The sequence below is a fragment of the Petromyzon marinus genome, chromosome 75, assembly GCF_048934315.1.
Source record: "Petromyzon marinus isolate PM22_M1 ecotype Great Lakes invasive population chromosome 75, UKy_Petmar_22M1.pri1.0, whole genome shotgun sequence".
NCBI classification, from domain to species: Eukaryota; Metazoa; Chordata; class Hyperoartia; order Petromyzontiformes; family Petromyzontidae; genus Petromyzon; species Petromyzon marinus.
This window is the reverse complement of record NC_133741.1, coordinates 3,736,828-3,756,827: the sequence shown is the minus strand read 5'-3', so window position 1 is coordinate 3,756,827 and position 20,000 is coordinate 3,736,828. Positions and strand designations below refer to the sequence as shown.

The 20,000-nt window shown below is 48.8% G+C and overlaps 1 protein-coding gene across 2 annotated transcripts in view; it reads left to right on the top strand.

Moving 5' to 3' along the window:
* Positions 1-2,094, top strand: part of LOC116958296 (claudin-19-like) — a 24,914-nt gene extending 22,820 nt beyond the window's left edge. For both annotated transcript variants that reach the window (XM_076056296.1, XM_076056295.1), the window contains exon 5: positions 502-2,094. In XM_076056296.1, coding sequence (XP_075912411.1) covers positions 502-697 — 196 coding nt within the window. In that variant the 3' untranslated portion in view covers positions 698-2,094. The remainder of the gene's footprint in view (positions 1-501) is intronic.
* Positions 2,095-20,000: the final 17,906 nt, after the last annotated feature.

Genomic DNA, 20,000 nt, shown 5'->3' with positions numbered 1-20,000 from the left:
GTTGTTATTGTTGTTATTGTTGTTGTTGTTATTGCTGTTATTGTTGTTGTTATTGTTGTTATTGTTGTTATTGTTGTTGTTATTGTTGTTGTCGTTCTAACTGCGATGTGTTTTGGGTGCAGGTTTGAATTCGGCCTCTTGTTGTTATTGTTGTTATTGTTGTTGTTATTGTTGTTATTGTTGTTGGTATTGTTGTTGTTATTGTTGTTATTGTTGTTGTTATTGTTATTGTTGTTGTTATTGTTGTTATTGTTGTTGTTATTGTTGTTATTGTTGTTATTGTTGTTGTTATTGTTGTTATTGCTGTTATTGTTGTTATTGTTGTTATTGTTGTTATTGTTATTGTTGTTATTGTTGTTGTCGTTCTAACTGCGATGTGTTTTGGGTGCAGGTTTGAATTCGGCTTGTTGTTATTGTTGTTGTTATTATTGTTGTTATTGTTGTTATTGTTATTGTTGTTATTGTTGTTGTCGTTCTAACTGCGATGTGTTTTGGGTGCAGGTTTGAATTCGGCTCGGCACTCTTTGTCGGCTGGGCAGCGGCCGGCCTCACCATGCTGGGGGGCTCCTTCCTCTGCTGTTCGTGCGAGAGGAGTGGGGGGCCCGGGTACGGGCGGAGGGGGCCCCCCTCCCAGCCCTGCCGCCCGCCCTACCCCTTCAAGCCCAGCCAGCCCCCCAGTAACAAGGAATACGTGTGACGCTGTGCTCTGATTGGTTCATTGTTTTCATTCGCTGTGCTCTGATTGGTCCATTGTTTTTATTGGGGTGCACTCTGTAAAAACGGCCTAGCACTGATGAATTACTCGTGACGCTGTGCTCTGATTGGTCCATTGTTGTTATTGGGGTGCACTCTGTTAAAACGGCCTAGCACTGAAGAGTTACTCGTCACGCTGTGCTCTGATTGGTTCATTGTTTTTATTCGCTGTGCTCTGATTGGTTCATTGTTTTTATTGGGGTGCACTCTGTAAAAACGGCCTAGCACTGAAGAATTACTCGTGACGCTGTGCTCTGATTGGTCCATTGTTTTTATTGGGGTGCACTCTGTAAAAACGGCCTAGCACTGGTGAATTACTCGTCACGCTGTGCTCTGATTGGTTCATTGTTTTCATTCGCCGTGCTCTGATTGGTTCATTGTTGTTATTGGGGTGCACTCTGTAAAAACGGCCTAGCACTGATGAATTACTCGTCACGCCGTGTTCTGATTGGTTCATTGTTTTCATTCGCTGTGCTCTGATTGGTTCATTGTTATTATTGGGGTGCACTCTGTAAAAACGGCCTAGCACTGAAGAGTTACTCGTGACGCTGTGCTCTGATTGGTTCATTGTTTTCATTCGCTGTGCTTTGATTGGTTCATTGTTTTAATTGGGGTGCACTCTGTAAAAACGGCCTAGCACTGATGAATTACTCGTGACGCTGTGCTCTGATTGGTCCATTGTTGTTATTGGGGTGCACTCTGTAAAAACGGTCTAGCACTGATGAATTACTCGTGACGCTGTGCTCTGATTGGTCCATTGTTGTTATTGGGGTGCACTCTGTAAAAACGGCCTAGCACTGAAGAGTTACTCGTGACGCCGTGCTCTGATTGGTTCATTGTTTTCATTCGCTGTGCTCTGATTGGTTCATTGTTGTTATTGGGGTGCACTCTGATAAAACGGCCTAGCACTGATGAATTACTCGTCACGCCGTGCTCTGATTGGTTCATTGTTTTCATTCGCTGTGCTCTGATTGGTTCATTGTTGTTATTGGGGTGCACTCTGTTAAAACGGCCTAGCACTGAAGAATTACTCGTCATGCTGTGCTCTGATTGGTTTATTGTTGTTATTGGGGTACACTCTGTTAAAACGGCCTAGCACTGAAGAATTACTCGTCAAGCCGTGCACAAATTGGTTCATTGTTATTATTGGGGTGCACTCTGTAAAACGACTTAGCACTGTGGAATTATGCGGGACGCTGTGATGTGATTGGTTCATTGTTAATGGGGTGCACTCTGTAAATCGGCCGAGAACTGAGGAATCACGTGTGACGCTGTTATGTGATTGGCTTATTATATTTTGGGGTTCACTCTGTAAAACGACCTAAATGACTGATGTCCTGAGCAAGTGCTTGATGTGGTTGTCTTTAGTGTTGTTGTTGTTGTCTTTAGTGTTGTTGATGTTGTCCTTCCCCCGCATCTCTGATTAGCCACGGCTGGCTACGTACGGTGCCAAAGAAGTTCAACAACCACAGAGACCCACAGACAACCCTACACACAACCACAGAGACACACAGACACCCACACACACAACCACAGAGACACACAGACACCCATACACACAACCACAGAGACACACACACACCCATACACACAACCACAGAGACACACAGACACCCATACACACAACCACGGAGACACACAGACACCCATACACACAACCAGAAGAGACACACAGACACACATACACCCATACACACAACCACAGAGACACACAGCCACCCACACACACAACCACAGAGACACACAGACACCCACACACACAACCACAGAGACACACAGACACACATACACATACACACAACCACAGAGACACACAGACAGACAACCAGAAGAGATACACAGACACCCATACACACAGACACACATACACACAACCACAGAGACACACAGACACACATACACACAACCACAGAGACACAGACATACATACACACAACCACAGAGACACACAGACATACATACACACAACCACAGAGACACACAGACACCCATACACAACCACAGAGACCCACAGACACCCATACACACAACCACAGAGACACACAGACACCCATACACACAACCACAGAGACACACAGACACACATACACACAACCACAGAGACACAAACAGACACACAGACACACAACCACAGAGACACATAGACACCCATACTCACAACCACAGAGACACACAGACACACAACCACAGAGACACAGACACACATACACAACCACAGAGACACACAGACACCCATACTCACAACCACAGAGACACACAGACACACAACCACAGAGACACAGACACACATACACACAACTACAGACACACACAGACACACATACACACAACCACAGAGACACACAGACACACAGACACCCATACACAATCACAGAGACACACAGACACCCATACACACAACCACAGAGACACACAGACACCCATACACACAACCACAGAGACACACAGACAGACACACACACAACCACAGAGACACACAGACACCCATACACACAACCACAGAGACACACAGACACCCATACACACAACCACAGAGACACACAGACACCCATACACACAACCACAGAGACACACAGACACACATACACACAACAACAGAGACACACAGACACCCATACACACAACAACAGAGACACACAGACACACATACACACAACCACAGAGACCCATAGACACCCAGATCTCAGAGAGACCCACAGATTAAAACAGTTGGCTACGTACGGTGCTAAAGAAGTTTAATTTACACACGTACATACAAAGACAAAGATCCCCCGTCTAGCCTCTAGCAGGCTGTAGGGGCAAGTGCTGTCAGTAGCACCTACACACAGACAAAGATCCCCCGTGTAGCCGTTAGCAGGCTGTAGGGGCAAGTGCTATCAGTAGCACCTACACACAAAGATCCCCCGTGTAGCCTCTAGCAGGCTGTAGGGGCAAGTGCTGTTAGTAGCACCTACACACAGACAAAGATCCCCCGTGTAGCCTCTAGCAGGCTGTAGGGGCAAGTGCTGTTAGTAGCACCTACACACAAAGATCCCCCGTGTAGCCTCTAGCAGGCTGTAGGGGCAAGTGCTGTTAGTAGCACCTACACACAGACAAAGATCCCCCGTGTAGCCTCTAGCAGGCTGTAGGGGCAAGTGCTGTCAGTAGCACCTACACACAGACAAAGATCCCCCGTGTAGCCTCTAGCAGGCTATAGGGGCAAGTGCTGTCAGTAGCACCTACACACAGACAAAGATCCCCCGTGTAGCCTCTAGCAGGCTGTAGGGGCAAGTGCTGTCAGTAGCACCTACACACAGACAAAGATCCCCCGTGTAGCACTCCCTTTAAGAGTGTGCTCCTAATGTCAGCTCGTTACCTGTATAAAAGACAGCTGGGAGCCAGAAATCTTTCTGATTGGGAGGGGGTCAAATACTTATTTCCCTCATTAAAATGCAAATCAATTTATAACATTTTTGACATGCGTTTTTTCTGGATTTTCTTGTTGTTATTCTGTCTCTCACTGTTCAAATAACCCTACCATTAAAATTATAGACTGATCATTTCTTTGTCAGTGGGCAAACGTACAAAATCAGCAGGGGATCAAATACTTTTTTCCCTCCCTGTATGAAGGCTACCGGCACTGTGGCTACACACAGAGGGGGTGGGTGGCCAGCACCACCACCACGCCCGGCCGCCTTTGTCTCTCCACCAGTGCTAGCGATGTTCACTACACCACCACGACCACTACACCACCACTACACCACCACCACCACTACACCACCACTACACCACCACCACGATCAAAACCACCACCACACCACCACGACACCACCACCACCACTGCACCAGCTACTCAGTTGAGGCTGAGTCGACCTAGGGGACGCCCAGAACCGGTTCAAATGATCGTCACTGGTGGTGTTGACCGTGAGCGGGAATCGAACCCGGGTCGCCAGGTTCGTAGCGCAGTATGGGTCTCTGTGGGTCTCTGTGGGTCTCTATGAGTATGGGTCTCTGTGGGTCTGTATGGGTCTCTATGAGTATGGGTCTCTGTGGGTCTCTGTGGGTCTCTGTGGGTCTCTATGAGTATGGGTCTCTGTGGGTCTGTGTGGGTCTCTATGAGTCTGGGTCTCTGTGGGTCTGTATGGGTCTCTATGAGTCTGGGTCTCTGTGGGTCTGTATGGGTCTCTATGAGTATGGGTCTCTGGGTCTGTGTGGGTCTCTATGAGTCTGGGTCTCTGTGGGTCTGTGGGTCTCTATGAGTATGGGTCTCTGTGGGTCTCTATGAGTATGGGTCTCTGTGGGTCTGTGTGGGTCTCTGTGGGTCTGTGTGGGTCTCTATGAGTGTGGGTCTCTGTGGGTCTCTGTGTGTCTCTGAGTATGGGTCTCTGTGGGTCTGTGTGGGTCTCTATGAGTATGGGTCTCTGTTGGTCTGTGTGGGTCTCTATGAGTATGGGTCTCTATGGGTCTGTGTGGGTCTCTATGAGTATGGGTCTCTGTGGGTCTCTGTGGGTCTCTATGAGTATGGGTCTCTTGTGGGTCTCTGTGTGTCTCTGAGTATGGGTCTCTGTGGGTCTGTATGGGTCTCTATGAGTCTGGGTCTCTGTGGGTCTGTGTGGGTCTCTATGAGTCTGGGTCTCTGTGGGTCTCTGTGGGTCTCTATGAGTATGGGTCTCTGTGGGTCTCTGTGGGTCTGTGTGGGTCTCTATGAGTGTGGGTCTCTGTGGGTCTCTGTGTGTCTCTGAGTATGGGTCTCTGTGGGTCTCTGTGGGTCTGTGTGGGTCTCTATGAGTCTGGGTCTCTGTGGGTCTCTGTGGGTCTCTATGAGTATGGGTCTCTGTGGGTCTCTGTGGGTCTCTATGAGTATGGGTCTGTGTGGGTCTCTATGAGTCTGGGTCTCTGTGGGTCTCTGTGGGTCTCTATGAGTATGGGTCTCTGTGGGTCTCTGAGGGTCTCTATGAGTATGGATCTCTATGGGTCTCTATGAGTCTGGGTCTCTGTGGGTCTGTATGGGTCTCTTTGAGTCTGGATCTCTATGATTCTGGGTCTCTATGAGTATGGGTCTCTGTGGGTCTCTATGGGTCTCTATGATTCTGGATCTCTATGAGTCTGGGTCTCTGTGGGTCTCTATGAGTCTGGGTCTCTATGAGTATGGGTCTCTATGGGTCTCTATGAGTCTGGGTCTCTATGAGTATGGGTCTCTATGGGTCTGTGGGTCTCTATGAGTATCGGTCTCTGTGGGTCTCTGAGGGTCTCTATGAGTATGGATCTCTGTGGGTCTGTGGGTCTCTATGAGTATGGGTCTCTATGGGTCTCTATGAGTCTGGGTCTCTGTGGGTCTGTATGGGTCTCTTTGAGTCTGGATCTCTATGATTCTGGGTCTCTATGAGTATGGGTCTCTGTGGGTCTCTATGGGTCTCTATGAGTATGGGTCTCTGTGGGTCTCTATGGGTCTCTATGATTCTGGGTCTCTATGAGTCTGGGTCTCTATGAGTCTGGGTCTCTGTGGGTCTCTATGAGTCTGGGTCTCTGTGGGTCTGTATGGGTCTCTTTGAGTCTGGATCTCTATGATTCTGGGTCTCTATGAGTATGGGTCTCTGTGGGTCTCTATGGGTCTCTATGAGTATGGGTCTCTGTGGGTCTCTATGGGTCTCTATGATTCTGGGTCTCTATGAGTCTGGGTCTCTATGAGTCTGGGTCTCTGTGGGTCTCTATGAGTCTGGGTCTCTATGAGTATGGGTCTCTATGGGTCTCTATGAGTCTGGGTCTCTATGAGTGTGGGTCTCTGTGGGTCTCTATGGGTCTCTATGAGTCTGGGTCTTTGTGGGTCTCTATGAGTATGGGTCTCTGTGGGTCTGTGTGGGTCTCTATGAGTATGGGTCTCTATGGGTCTCTATGAGTCTGGGTCTCTGTGAGTCTTTATGGGTGTGCTGGTATAAATGTCCACGTGGCGATGATGATGATGATATCAGCCACTCTGCTGTCTCGCTATCACTCGTGGTAGCGAGACAGCAGCTAAGTAGCGCCTCACGTGGTGAACATGAACACAATCTCCTGCCGAGGGAGGGATGGAGCTGCTGGTAGGAATGTTTGGGTAGCTCGGTCAATGGCCAGGGTCAACAGTGGCACCACCACCACGTGGTGTTGGTGGTGCGTTCAGCACAAGATGCCCGACTGTGAGGGCGGGGACAAGCCGGCGTGAGTCGGTGAAACGTTGAGTTTTATAAGGGGGGCACCACGGGGTGACCAGCCCCACCCCACCCAGCCACTCCCCTCCCACCCCCCACCCAGCCCCTCCCCACTCAGCCCCTCCCCACTCAGCCCTACCCCTCCCACCCCCCCACCCCTCCCACCCCCCACCCAGCCCCTCCCACCCAGCCCCTCCCACCCCTCCCACCCCTCCCACCCCTCCCACCCAGCCCCACCCCTCCAACCCCCCACCTAGCCCTTCCCCTTCCACCCAGCCACACCCCTCCCCACCCCCCCACCCAGCCCCTCCCCACTCAGCCCCACCCCCCCCACCCCCCACCCAGCCCCTCCCACCCAGCCCCCTCCCTCCCCACCCTCCCCACCCAGCCCCCTCCCTCCCATTGTTGGATGCACGACGGACGGACGGCCACAACAACAACAACAATCCCCTGTGGGCTGGTGGTGGTGATGGTGGTGATGGTAGTGATGATGGTGGTGGTGGTGATGATGGTGGTGATGGTGGTGATGATGGTGGTGCTGGTGGTGGTGGTGATGGTGGTGATGATGGTGGTGATGATGATGATGGTGGTGGTGCTGGTGGTGGTGATGATGGTGATGGTGGTGATGGTGATGATGGTGATGATGGTGGTGGTGGTGATGGTGGTGATGATGGTGATGATGGTGGTGATGGTGGTGATGATGATGGTGATGATGGTGGTGATGGTGGTGATGATGGTGGTGGTGATGATGGTGGTGATGGTGATGATGGTGATGGTGGTGATGATGGTGGTGATGATGGTGATGGTGATGATGGTGATGGTGGTGATGATGGTGGTGCTGGTGGTGTAGTCACCAGGAGGTTCCTCCACACTACAAACACGGCGAGTGGAGTTGGAGTCTGCGTCTGTCCCTCTCCGTGGTCGTGTGGATGTCTCCGGCTATTTTGCTTTGAACACCCTCCACTGACGCGTCTAGAGAAAGCCGTGTCTATGGTCTACAGTTGCACGTGGTGATGGTGGTGATGATGGTAGTTGTGGTGATGGTGGTGATGATGGTGGTGGTGGTGATGGTGGTGGTGATGATGGTGGTGATGATGGTGGTGGTGGTGATGGTGGTGATGATGGTGGTGGTGATGATGGTGGTGATGGTGGTGATGGTGATGATGGTGATGATGATGATGGTGGTGATGATGATTGTGGTGGTGATGGTGATGATGGTAGTGGTGATGATGGTGATGATGATGATGGTGGTGATGATGGTGATGGTGGTGATGATGATGGTGGTGATGATGGTGATGATGATGGTGATGATGGTGATGGTGGTGATGATGATGGTGGTAATGATGGTGATGGTGGTGATGGTGGTGGTGATGATGATGATGGTGGTGATGATGGTGATGATGATGGTCATGGTGGTGATGATGGTGATGGTGGTGATGATGATGGTGGTGATGATGGTGATGGTGGTGATGATGATGGTGGTGATGATGGTGATGGTGGTGATGGTGGTGGTGATGGTGATGATGATGATGGTGGTGATGATGGTGGTGATGATGATGGTGGTGATGATGGTGATGGTGGTGATGGTGGTGATGGTGGTGGTGATTGAGTGAATGAGGGAGTGGGTAAGTGAGGAAGTGAATTAGTAAATTAACGAGTGGGTGAATGAGTAAGTGAATGAGTGAGTGAACGAGTGAATGAGTGAGTGAATGAGGGGGTGAATGAGTAAGTGAGTAAGTGAATGAGTGAGTGAACGAGTGGGCGAATGAGTGAGTGGGTGACTGAGTTAGTGAATGAGGGAGTAAGTGAGTGAGTAAGTGAATGAGTAAATGAACGAGTGGGCGAATGAGTGAGTGGGTGACTGAGTTAGTGAATGAGTGAGTGGTTGAGTGAATGAGTGGCTGAGTGAATGACTGTCTGAGTGGTTGGCTGAGCTAGTGAATGATTGAGTGGTTGAGTGAATGAGTGATTGAGTGAATGAGTGGCTGAGTGAGTGCGTGACCGAGTTAGTGAATGAGTGAGTGGGTGACTGAGTGAGTGAATGAGTGAGTGGTTGAGTGAATGAGTGGCTGAGTGAATGACTGTCTGAGTGGTTGGCTGAGTTAGTGAATGAGTGAGTGGTTGAGTGAATGAGTGGTTGAGTGAATGAGTGGCTGAGTGAGTGCGTGACCGAGTTAGTGAATGAGTGAGTGGTTGAGTGAATGAGTGGCTGATTGAGTGGGTGACCGAGTTAGTGAATGAGTGAGTGGTTGAGTGAATCAGTGGCTGAGTGAGTGGGTGACCGAGTTAGTGAATGAGTGAGTGGTTGAGTGAATGAGTGGCTGATTGAGTGGGTGACCGAGTTAGTGAATGAGTGAGTGGTTGAGTGAATGAGTGGCTGAGTGAGTGGGTGACCGAGTTAGTGAATGAGTGAGTGGTTGAGTGAATGAGTGGCTGAGTGAGTGCGTGACCGAGTTAGTGAATGAGTGAGTGGTTGAGTGAATGAGTGGCTGAATGAGTGGGTGACCGTGTTAGTGAATGAGTGAGTGGTTGAGTGAATGAGTGGCTGAGTGAGTGGGTGACCGAGTTAGTGAATGAGTGAGTGGTTGAGTGATTGAGTTAGTGAATGAGTGACTGGTTGAATGAATGAGTGGCTGAGTTAATTACTGTCTGAGTGAGTGGTTGGCTGAGTTAGTGAATGAGTGAGTGGTTGAGTGAATGAGTGGTTGAGTGAATGAGTGGCTGAGTGAGTGGGTGACCGAGTTAGTGAATGAGTGAGTGGTTGAGTGAATGAGTGGCTGAGTTAGTGAATGAATGAGTGGTTGAGTGACTGAGTTAGTGAATGAGTGAGTGGTTGAGTGAATGAGTGGCTGAGTTAATTACTGTCTGAGTGAGTGGTTGGCTGAGTTAGTGAATGAGTGAGTGGCTGAGTGAATGATTGTCTGAGTGAGTGGTTGGCTGAGTTAGTGAATGAGTGAGTGGTTGAGTGAATGAGTGGCTGAGTGAATGAGTGGCTGAGTGATTGAGTGGTTGAGTTAGTGAATGAGTGAATGGTTGAGTGAATGAGTGAATGAGTGGTTGAGTGAATGAGTGGCTGAGTGAATGAGTGGCTGAGTGAATGAGTGGCTGAGTTAGTGAATGAGTGAGTGGTTGAGTGAATGAGTGGCTGAGTGAGTGGTTGAGTGAATGAGTGGCTGAGTGAATGAATGGCTGAGTGAATGAGTGCCTGAGTTAGTGAATGAGTGAGTGGTTGAGTGAATGAGTGGCTGATGGAATGAGTGACTGAGTGAATGAGTGGCTGAGTGAATGAGTGGCTGAGTTAGTGAATGAGTGGTTGAGTGGTTGAGCGAATGAGTGGCTGAGTGAATGAGTGGCTGAGTTAGTGAATGAGTGGTTGAGTGACTGAGTGGCTGAGTGAATGAGTGGCTGAGTGAATGAGTGGCTGAGTGAATGAGTGGCTGAGTTAGTGAATGAGTGAGTGGTTGAGTGAATGAGTGGCTGAGTGAATGAGTGGTTGAGTGAATGAGTGGCTGAGTGAATGAGTGGCTGAGTGAATGAGTGACTGAGTTAGTGAATGAGTGAGTGGTTGAGTGAATGAGTGGCTTAGTGAATGAGTGGCTGAGTGAATGAGTGGCTGAGTGAATGAGTGGCTGAGTGGCTGAGTGAATGAGTGGCTGAGTTAGTGAATGAGTGAGTGGTTGAGTGAATGAGTGGCTGAGTGAGTGGTTGAGTGAATGAGTGGCTGAGTGAATGAATGGTTGAGTGAATGAGTGCCTGAGTTAGTGAGTGAGTGAGTGGTTGAGTGAATGAGTGGCTGATGGAATGAGTGACTGAGTGAATGAGTGGCTGAGTGAATGAGTGGCTGAGTTAGTGAATGAGTGGTTGAGTTAGTGAATGAGTGGTTGAGTGACTGAGTGGCTGAGTGAATGAGTGGCTGAGTGAATGAGTGGCTGAGTGAATGAGTGGCTGAGTTAGTGAATGAGTGAGTGGTTGAGTGAATGAGTGGTTGAGTGAATGAGTGGCTGAGTGAATGAGTGGCTGAGTTAGTGAATGAGTGAGTGGTTGAGTGAATGAGTGGCTTAGTGAATGAGTGGCTGAGTGAATGAGTGGCTGAGTTAGTGAATGAGTGGTTGAGTGAATGAGTGGCTGAGTGAATGAGTGGCTGAGTGGCTGAGTGAATGAGTGGCTGAGTTAGTGAATGAGTGGTTGAGTGAATGAGTGGTTGAGTGAATGAGTGGCTGAGTGAATGAGTGGCTGAGTTAGTGAATGAGTGAATGAGTGGATGAGTGAATGACTGCGTGAGTGGCTGAGTGAACGAGTCCGCGGGCTCATTCCTCAATCTTTGAATGGCTTCATAACTTATGAATGAATGAACGCGGCGAGTCGATCACCGATTGGCCAATCCTCGCGGAACCGCCTTCACCAATGAGAACGCTGCGAGCGAGCGAGTTCGGAAATACTTCGGCAACTTCCGGAGGAGCTCGGCTATGAGAGGCGAGGGGAGGGGGGCGGGGCGCGGCTTGGCCACGCCCCCTCGGCTCTCCTTGTTAAAACCGAACCCCGAGCGATGGAGCGAGGTGGACTGCGATCGCTTTTTAAAAATAATAATACAAAAAATCTCTCTAAATTTTTTTCGTTAATTATCTCAACGGCGAAGTGAATAAGTTTACATTTCCAATCACAGTGAGGTTGATGAGGTATTTTATTATATTTTTTTTAATTATCAAATAAAAAAATGTAGATGAGTGTTTTAAATTAGCGGTGCGCGTGCCGCCCAGCTTCCGTTTTAAATTTTTTTTGCGCGGGAAAATCTCGGCCACACTCGACGAAGAGGGGTGGGAGAGAGTTCATTATTAACAAATTGTTAAAGCTATTAAAGTTACTGCCTTGTAAGTCTCCTCGAGGCGTAGCGACGTCGATATAATAATACGTCCGCTGTTGGCAAGCCTCATAGACGCATTTTATTTTTTAACTTCTGAGGTAAATTTTTTTAAAAGTTGAAGGTTTGTGGAGTCGCAGGCGATAGAAGTTGCTTTAGTTGGAGACATCTGAGGGACTCTGCTGTCTTAGATTCGACTTGTTAGGCCGTCAACTCAAGCCGAGTCAACAACAACAACAACCAACCACCAACAACCAACCACCACCAACCACAACACCAATACACAACAACCACCACCAACCACAACACCAATACACAACAACCACCACCACCAACCACAACACCAATACACAACCACCACCAACTACAACACCAATACACAACAACCACCACCAACCACAACACCAATACACAACAACCACCACCAACCACAACACCAATACACAACCACCAGCACCAACCACAACACCAATAAACAACCACCACCAAACACAACAACAATACACAACAACCACCCCCACCAACCACAACACCAATACACAACAACCACCACCACCAACCACAACACCAATAAACAACAACCACCACCAACCACCACCAACCACAACACCAATACACAACAACCACCACCAACCACAACACCAATACACAACAACCACCACCAACCACAACACCAATACACAACAACCACCACCAACCACAACACCAATACACAACAACCACCACCAACCACAACACCAATACACAACAACCACCACCAACCATAACACCAATACACAACAACAACCACCAACCACAACACCAATACACAACAACCACCACCAACCACAACACCAATACACAACAACCACCACCACCACAACACCAATACACAACAACCACCACCAACCACAACAACAACCAACCACCACCAACTACAACACCAATACACAACCAACCACCAACCACAACACCAATACACAACCACCACCACCACCAACCACAACACCAATACACAACAACCACCACCAACCACAACACCAATACACAACCACCACCAACCACAACACCAATACACAACAACCACCACCAACCACAACACTAATACACAACAACCACAACACCAATACACAACAACCACCAACTACAACACCAATACACAACAACCACCACCACCAACCACAACACCAATACACAACAGCCACCACCAACCACAACACCAATACACAACAACCACCACCACCAACCACAACACCAATACACAACAGCCACCACCAACCACAACACCAATACACAACAACAACCACCACCACCAACCACAACACCAATACACAACAGCCACCACCAACCACAACACCAATACACAACAACCACCACCAACCACAACACCAATACACAACAACCACAACACCAATACACAACAACCACCACCAACCACAACCCCAATACACAACCACCACCACCAACCACAACACCAATACACAACAACCACCATCAACCACAACACCAATACACAACAACCACCACCAACCACAACACCAATACACAACAACCACAACACCAATACACAACAACCACCACCAACCACAACACCAATACACAACCACCACCACCAACCACAACACCAATACACAACAGCCACCACCAACCACAACACCAATACACAACAACCACCAACTACAACACCAATACACAACAACCACCACCAACCACAACACCAATACACAACAACAACCACCACCAACCACAACACCAATACACAACAACCACCACCAACCACAACACCAATACACAACAACCACCACCAACCACAACACCAATACACAACAGTCACCACCAACCACAACACCAATACACAACAACCACCAACTACAACACCAATACACAACAACCACCACCAACCACAACACCAATACACAACAACAACCACCACCAACCACAACACCAATACACAACAACCACCACCAACCACAACACCAATACACAACAACCACCACCAACCACAACACCAATACACAACCACCACCAACCACAACACCAATACACAACAACCACCACCAACCACAACACCAATACACAACAACCACCACCAACCACAACACCAATACACAACAACCACCACCAACCACAACACCAATACACAACAACAACCACCACCAACCACAACACCAATACACAACCACCACCAACCACAACACCAATACACAACAACCACCACCAACCACAACACCAATACACAACAACCACCAACCACCACAACACCAATACACAACCACCACCACCAACCACAACACCAATAAACAACACCAATACACAACAACCACCACCAACCACAACACCAATACACAACAACCACCAACCACAACACCAATACACAACCACCACCAACCACAACACCAATACACAACAACCACCACCAACCACAACACCAATACACAACAACCACCACCAACCACAACACCAATACACAACCACCACCACCAACCACAACACCAATACACAACCACCACCAACCACAACACCAATACACAACCACCACCAACCACAACACCAATAAACAACAACCACCACCAACCACAACACCAATACACAACAACCACCACCACCAACCACAACACCAATAAACAACCACCACCAACCACAACACCAATACACAACAACCACCACCAACCACAACACCAATACACAACAACCACCACCACCAACCACAACACCAATAAACAACACCAATACACAACAACCACCACCAACCACAACACCAATACACAACAACCACCAACCACAACACCAATACACAACCACCACCAACCACAACACCAATACACAACAACCACCACCAACCACAACACCAATACACAACAACCACCACCAACCACAACACCAATACACAACCACCACCACCAACCACAACACCAATACACAACCACCACCAACCACAACACCAATACACAACCACCACCAACCACAACACCAATAAACAACAACCACCACCAACCACAACACCAATATACAACAAACACCACCACCACCAACCACAACACCAATAAACAACCACCACCAACCACAACACCAATAAACAACCACCACCAACCACAACACCAATAAACAACAACCACCACCAACCACAACACCAATACACAAGAACCACCACACTACTAATACCACCACTACCACACTACCCTAGCCACCACCACCTCATCAACCCACCACACACATCACTAATACCACCACCACACACACCACTAATACCACCACCACACACCACTCATACCACCTCCACACACCAGTAATTCCACCACACACACACCACTAATACCACCACCACACCACTAATACCACCACACACACCACTAATACCACCACACCACTAATACCACCACACACACCACTAATACCACCACACCACTAATACCACCACACACACCACTAATACCACCACCACCACTAATACCACCACACACACCACTAATACCACCACCACACCACTAATACCACCACACACACCACTAATACCACCACCACCACTAATACCACCACCACACCACTAATACCACCACACCACTAATACCACCACACACACCACTAATACCACCACCACACCACTAATACCACCACACCACCACCACACACACCACTAATACCACCACCACACCACTAATACCACCACCACCACACATCACTAATACCACCACACCACTAATACCACCACCACATAACTAATACCACCACCACCACTAATACCACCACCACACCACTAATACCATCACCACACACACACCACTAATACCATCACCACCACACACACCACTAATACCACCACACACACACCACTAATACCACCACCACACACACCACTAATACCACCACCACACACACACCACTAATACCACCACAACCACACCACTAATACCACCAACACCACGAATACCACCACCACACCACTAATACCACACCACTAATACCACCACCACACACACCACTAATACCACCACCACACCACTAATACCACCACCACCACACACATCACTAATACCACCACACCACTAATACCACCACCACATAACTAATACCACCACCACCACTAATACCATCACCACACACACACCACTAATACCATCACCACCACACACACCACTAATACCACCACCACACACACCACTAATACCACCACCACACACACACCACTAATACCACCACAACCACACCACTAATACCACCACACACCACTAATACCACCACACACATCACTAATACCACCACACACACCACTAATACCACCACCACACACCACTAATACCACCACACACACACCACTAATACCACCACACACCACTAATACCACCACACACACCACTAATACCACCACACACACCACTAATACCACCACCACACACCACTAATACCACCACACACACACCACTAATACCACCACACACCACTAATACCACCACACACACCACCACACCACTAATACCACCACCACCACACACACCACTAATACCACCACCACCATCACCACTAATACTAATACCACCACCACATCACTAATACCACGACCACACCACTAATACCACCACACACCACTAATACCACCACACACATCACTAATACCACCACACACACCACTAATACCACCACACACACCACTAATACCACCACCACACACCACTAATACCACCACACACACACCACTAATACCACCACACACACACCACTAATACCACCACCACACACCACTAATACCACCACACACACACCACTAATACCACCACCACACACACCACTAATACCACCACCACACCACTAATATCACCACCACACACACCACTAATACCACCACCACCACACACACCACTAATACCACCACCACCACACATCACTAATACCACCACACCACTAATACCACCACCACATAACTAATACCACCACCACCACTAATACCACCACCACACCACTAATACCATCACCACACACACACCACTAATACCATCACCACCACACACACCACTAATACCACCACACACACACCACTAATACCACCACCACACACACCACTAATACCACCACCACACACACACCACTAATACCACCACAACCACACCACTAATACCACCAACACCACGAATACCACCACCACACCACTAATACCACACCACTAATACCACCACCACACACACCACTAATACCACCACCACACCACTAATACCACCACCACCACACACATCACTAATACCACCACACCACTAATACCACCACCACATAACTAATACCACCACCACCACTAATACCATCACCACACACACACCACTAATACCATCACCACCACACACACCACTAATACCACCACCACACACACCACTAATACCACCACCACACACACACCACTAATACCACCACAACCACACCACTAATACCACCAACACCACGAATACCACCACCACACCACTAATACCACACCACTAATACCACCACCACACACACCACTAATACCACCACCACACCACTAATACCACCACCACCACACACATCACTAATACCACCACACCACTAATACCACCACCACATAACTAATACCACCACCACCACTAATACCATCACCACACACACACCACTAATACCATCACCACCACACACACCACTAATACCACCACCACACACACCACTAATACCACCACCACACACACACCACTAATACCACCACAACCACACCACTAATACCACCACACACCACTAATACCACCACACACATCACTAATACCACCACACACACCACTAATACCACCACCACACACCACTAATACCACCACACACACACCACTAATACCACCACACACCACTAATACCACCACACACACCACTAATACCACCACACACCCACTAATACCACCACCACACACCACTAATACCACCACACACACCACTAATACCACCACACACCACTAATACACACACACACCCACCACACCACTAATACCACCACCACCACACCACACCACTAATACCACCACCACCATCACCACTAATACTAATACCACCACCACATCACTAATACCACGACCACACCACTAATACCACCACACACCACTAATACCACCACACACATCACTAATACCACCACACACACCACTAATACCACCACACACACCACTAATACCACCACCACACACCACTAATACCACCACACACACACCACTAATACCACCACACACACACCACTAATACCACCACCACACACCACTAATACCACCACACACACACCACTAATACCACCACCACACACACCACTAATACCACCACCACACCACTAATATCACCACCACACACACCACTAATACCACCACCACCACACACACCACTAATACCACCACACACACACCACTAATACCACCACCACACACCACTAATACCACCACACACACCACCACACCACTAATACCACCACCACACACACACCACTAATACCACCACCACCATCACCACTAATACCACCAACACACACCACTACTACCACCACACACACCACTAATACCACCACCACCACACACACCACTAATACCACCACACACACCACTAATACCACCACCACCACACCACACACACACCACTAATACTAATACCACCACACATCACTAATACCACCACCACACCACTAATACCACCACCACACACACCACTAATACCACCACCACCACACATCACTAATACCACCACCACACATCACTAATACCACCACCACACCACTAATACCACCACCACACACACCACTAATACCACCACCACCACACATCACTAATACCACCACCACACATCACTAATACCACCACCACACCACTAATACCACCACCACACACACCACTAATACCACCACCACCACACATCACTAATACCACCACCACACATCACTAATACCACCACCACACCACTAATACCACCACCACACACACCACTAATACCACCACCACCACCACACCACTAATACCACCACACCACTAATACCACCACACACACCACCACACCACTAATACCACCACCACACACACCACTAATACCACCACCACCACCACACCACTAATACCACCACACCACTAATACCACCACACACACCACCACACCACTAATACCATCACCACACCACTAATACTAATACCACCACCACATCACTAATACCACCACACACCACTAATACCACCACCACACCACACACACACCACGAATACCACCACCACACACACCACTAATACCACCACCACACCACACACACACCACGAATACCACCACCACACACACCACTAATACCACCACCACACCACCACTAATACCACCAACACACCACGAATACCACCACACACACCACACACACCACTAATACCACCACCACACCACTAATACCACCACACCACTAATACCACCACACCACTAATACCACCACACACACCACGAATACCACCACCACCACTAATACCACCACACCACTAATACCACCACCACACCACTAATACCACCACACCACTAATACCACGACCACACACACACACCACTAGTACCACCACCACACCACTAATACCACCACCACACCACTAATACCACCACCACACCACTAATACCACCACCACACACACACACCACTAGTACCACCACCACACCACTAATACCACCACACCACTAATACCACCACCACACCACTAATACCACACACCACACACACCACTAATACCACCACACACATCACTAATACCACCACACACATCACTAATACCACCACCACACACTAATACCACCACACACACACCACTAATACCACCACCACCACACCACTAATACCACCACACACACACCACTACTACCACCACACACACCACTAATACCACCACCACACACCACTAATACCACTACCACACACCACCACCACACCACCACCACACCACCACACACCACACACACCACCACCACACCACACACACCACCCCACACACACCACCACCACCACACCACACACCACCACCACCCCACCACACACACCACCACACCACCACCACACCACCACCACTCACCACCACCACTCACCACCACCACTCACCACCACCACTACCACCACTCACTACCACTCACTACCACTCACCACCACCACTGCCACCACCACTACCACTCACCACCACTACTACCACTCACCACCACTACTACTCACCACCACTACACCACCACCACACACACCACACCACCACACACACACACCACACCACCACACA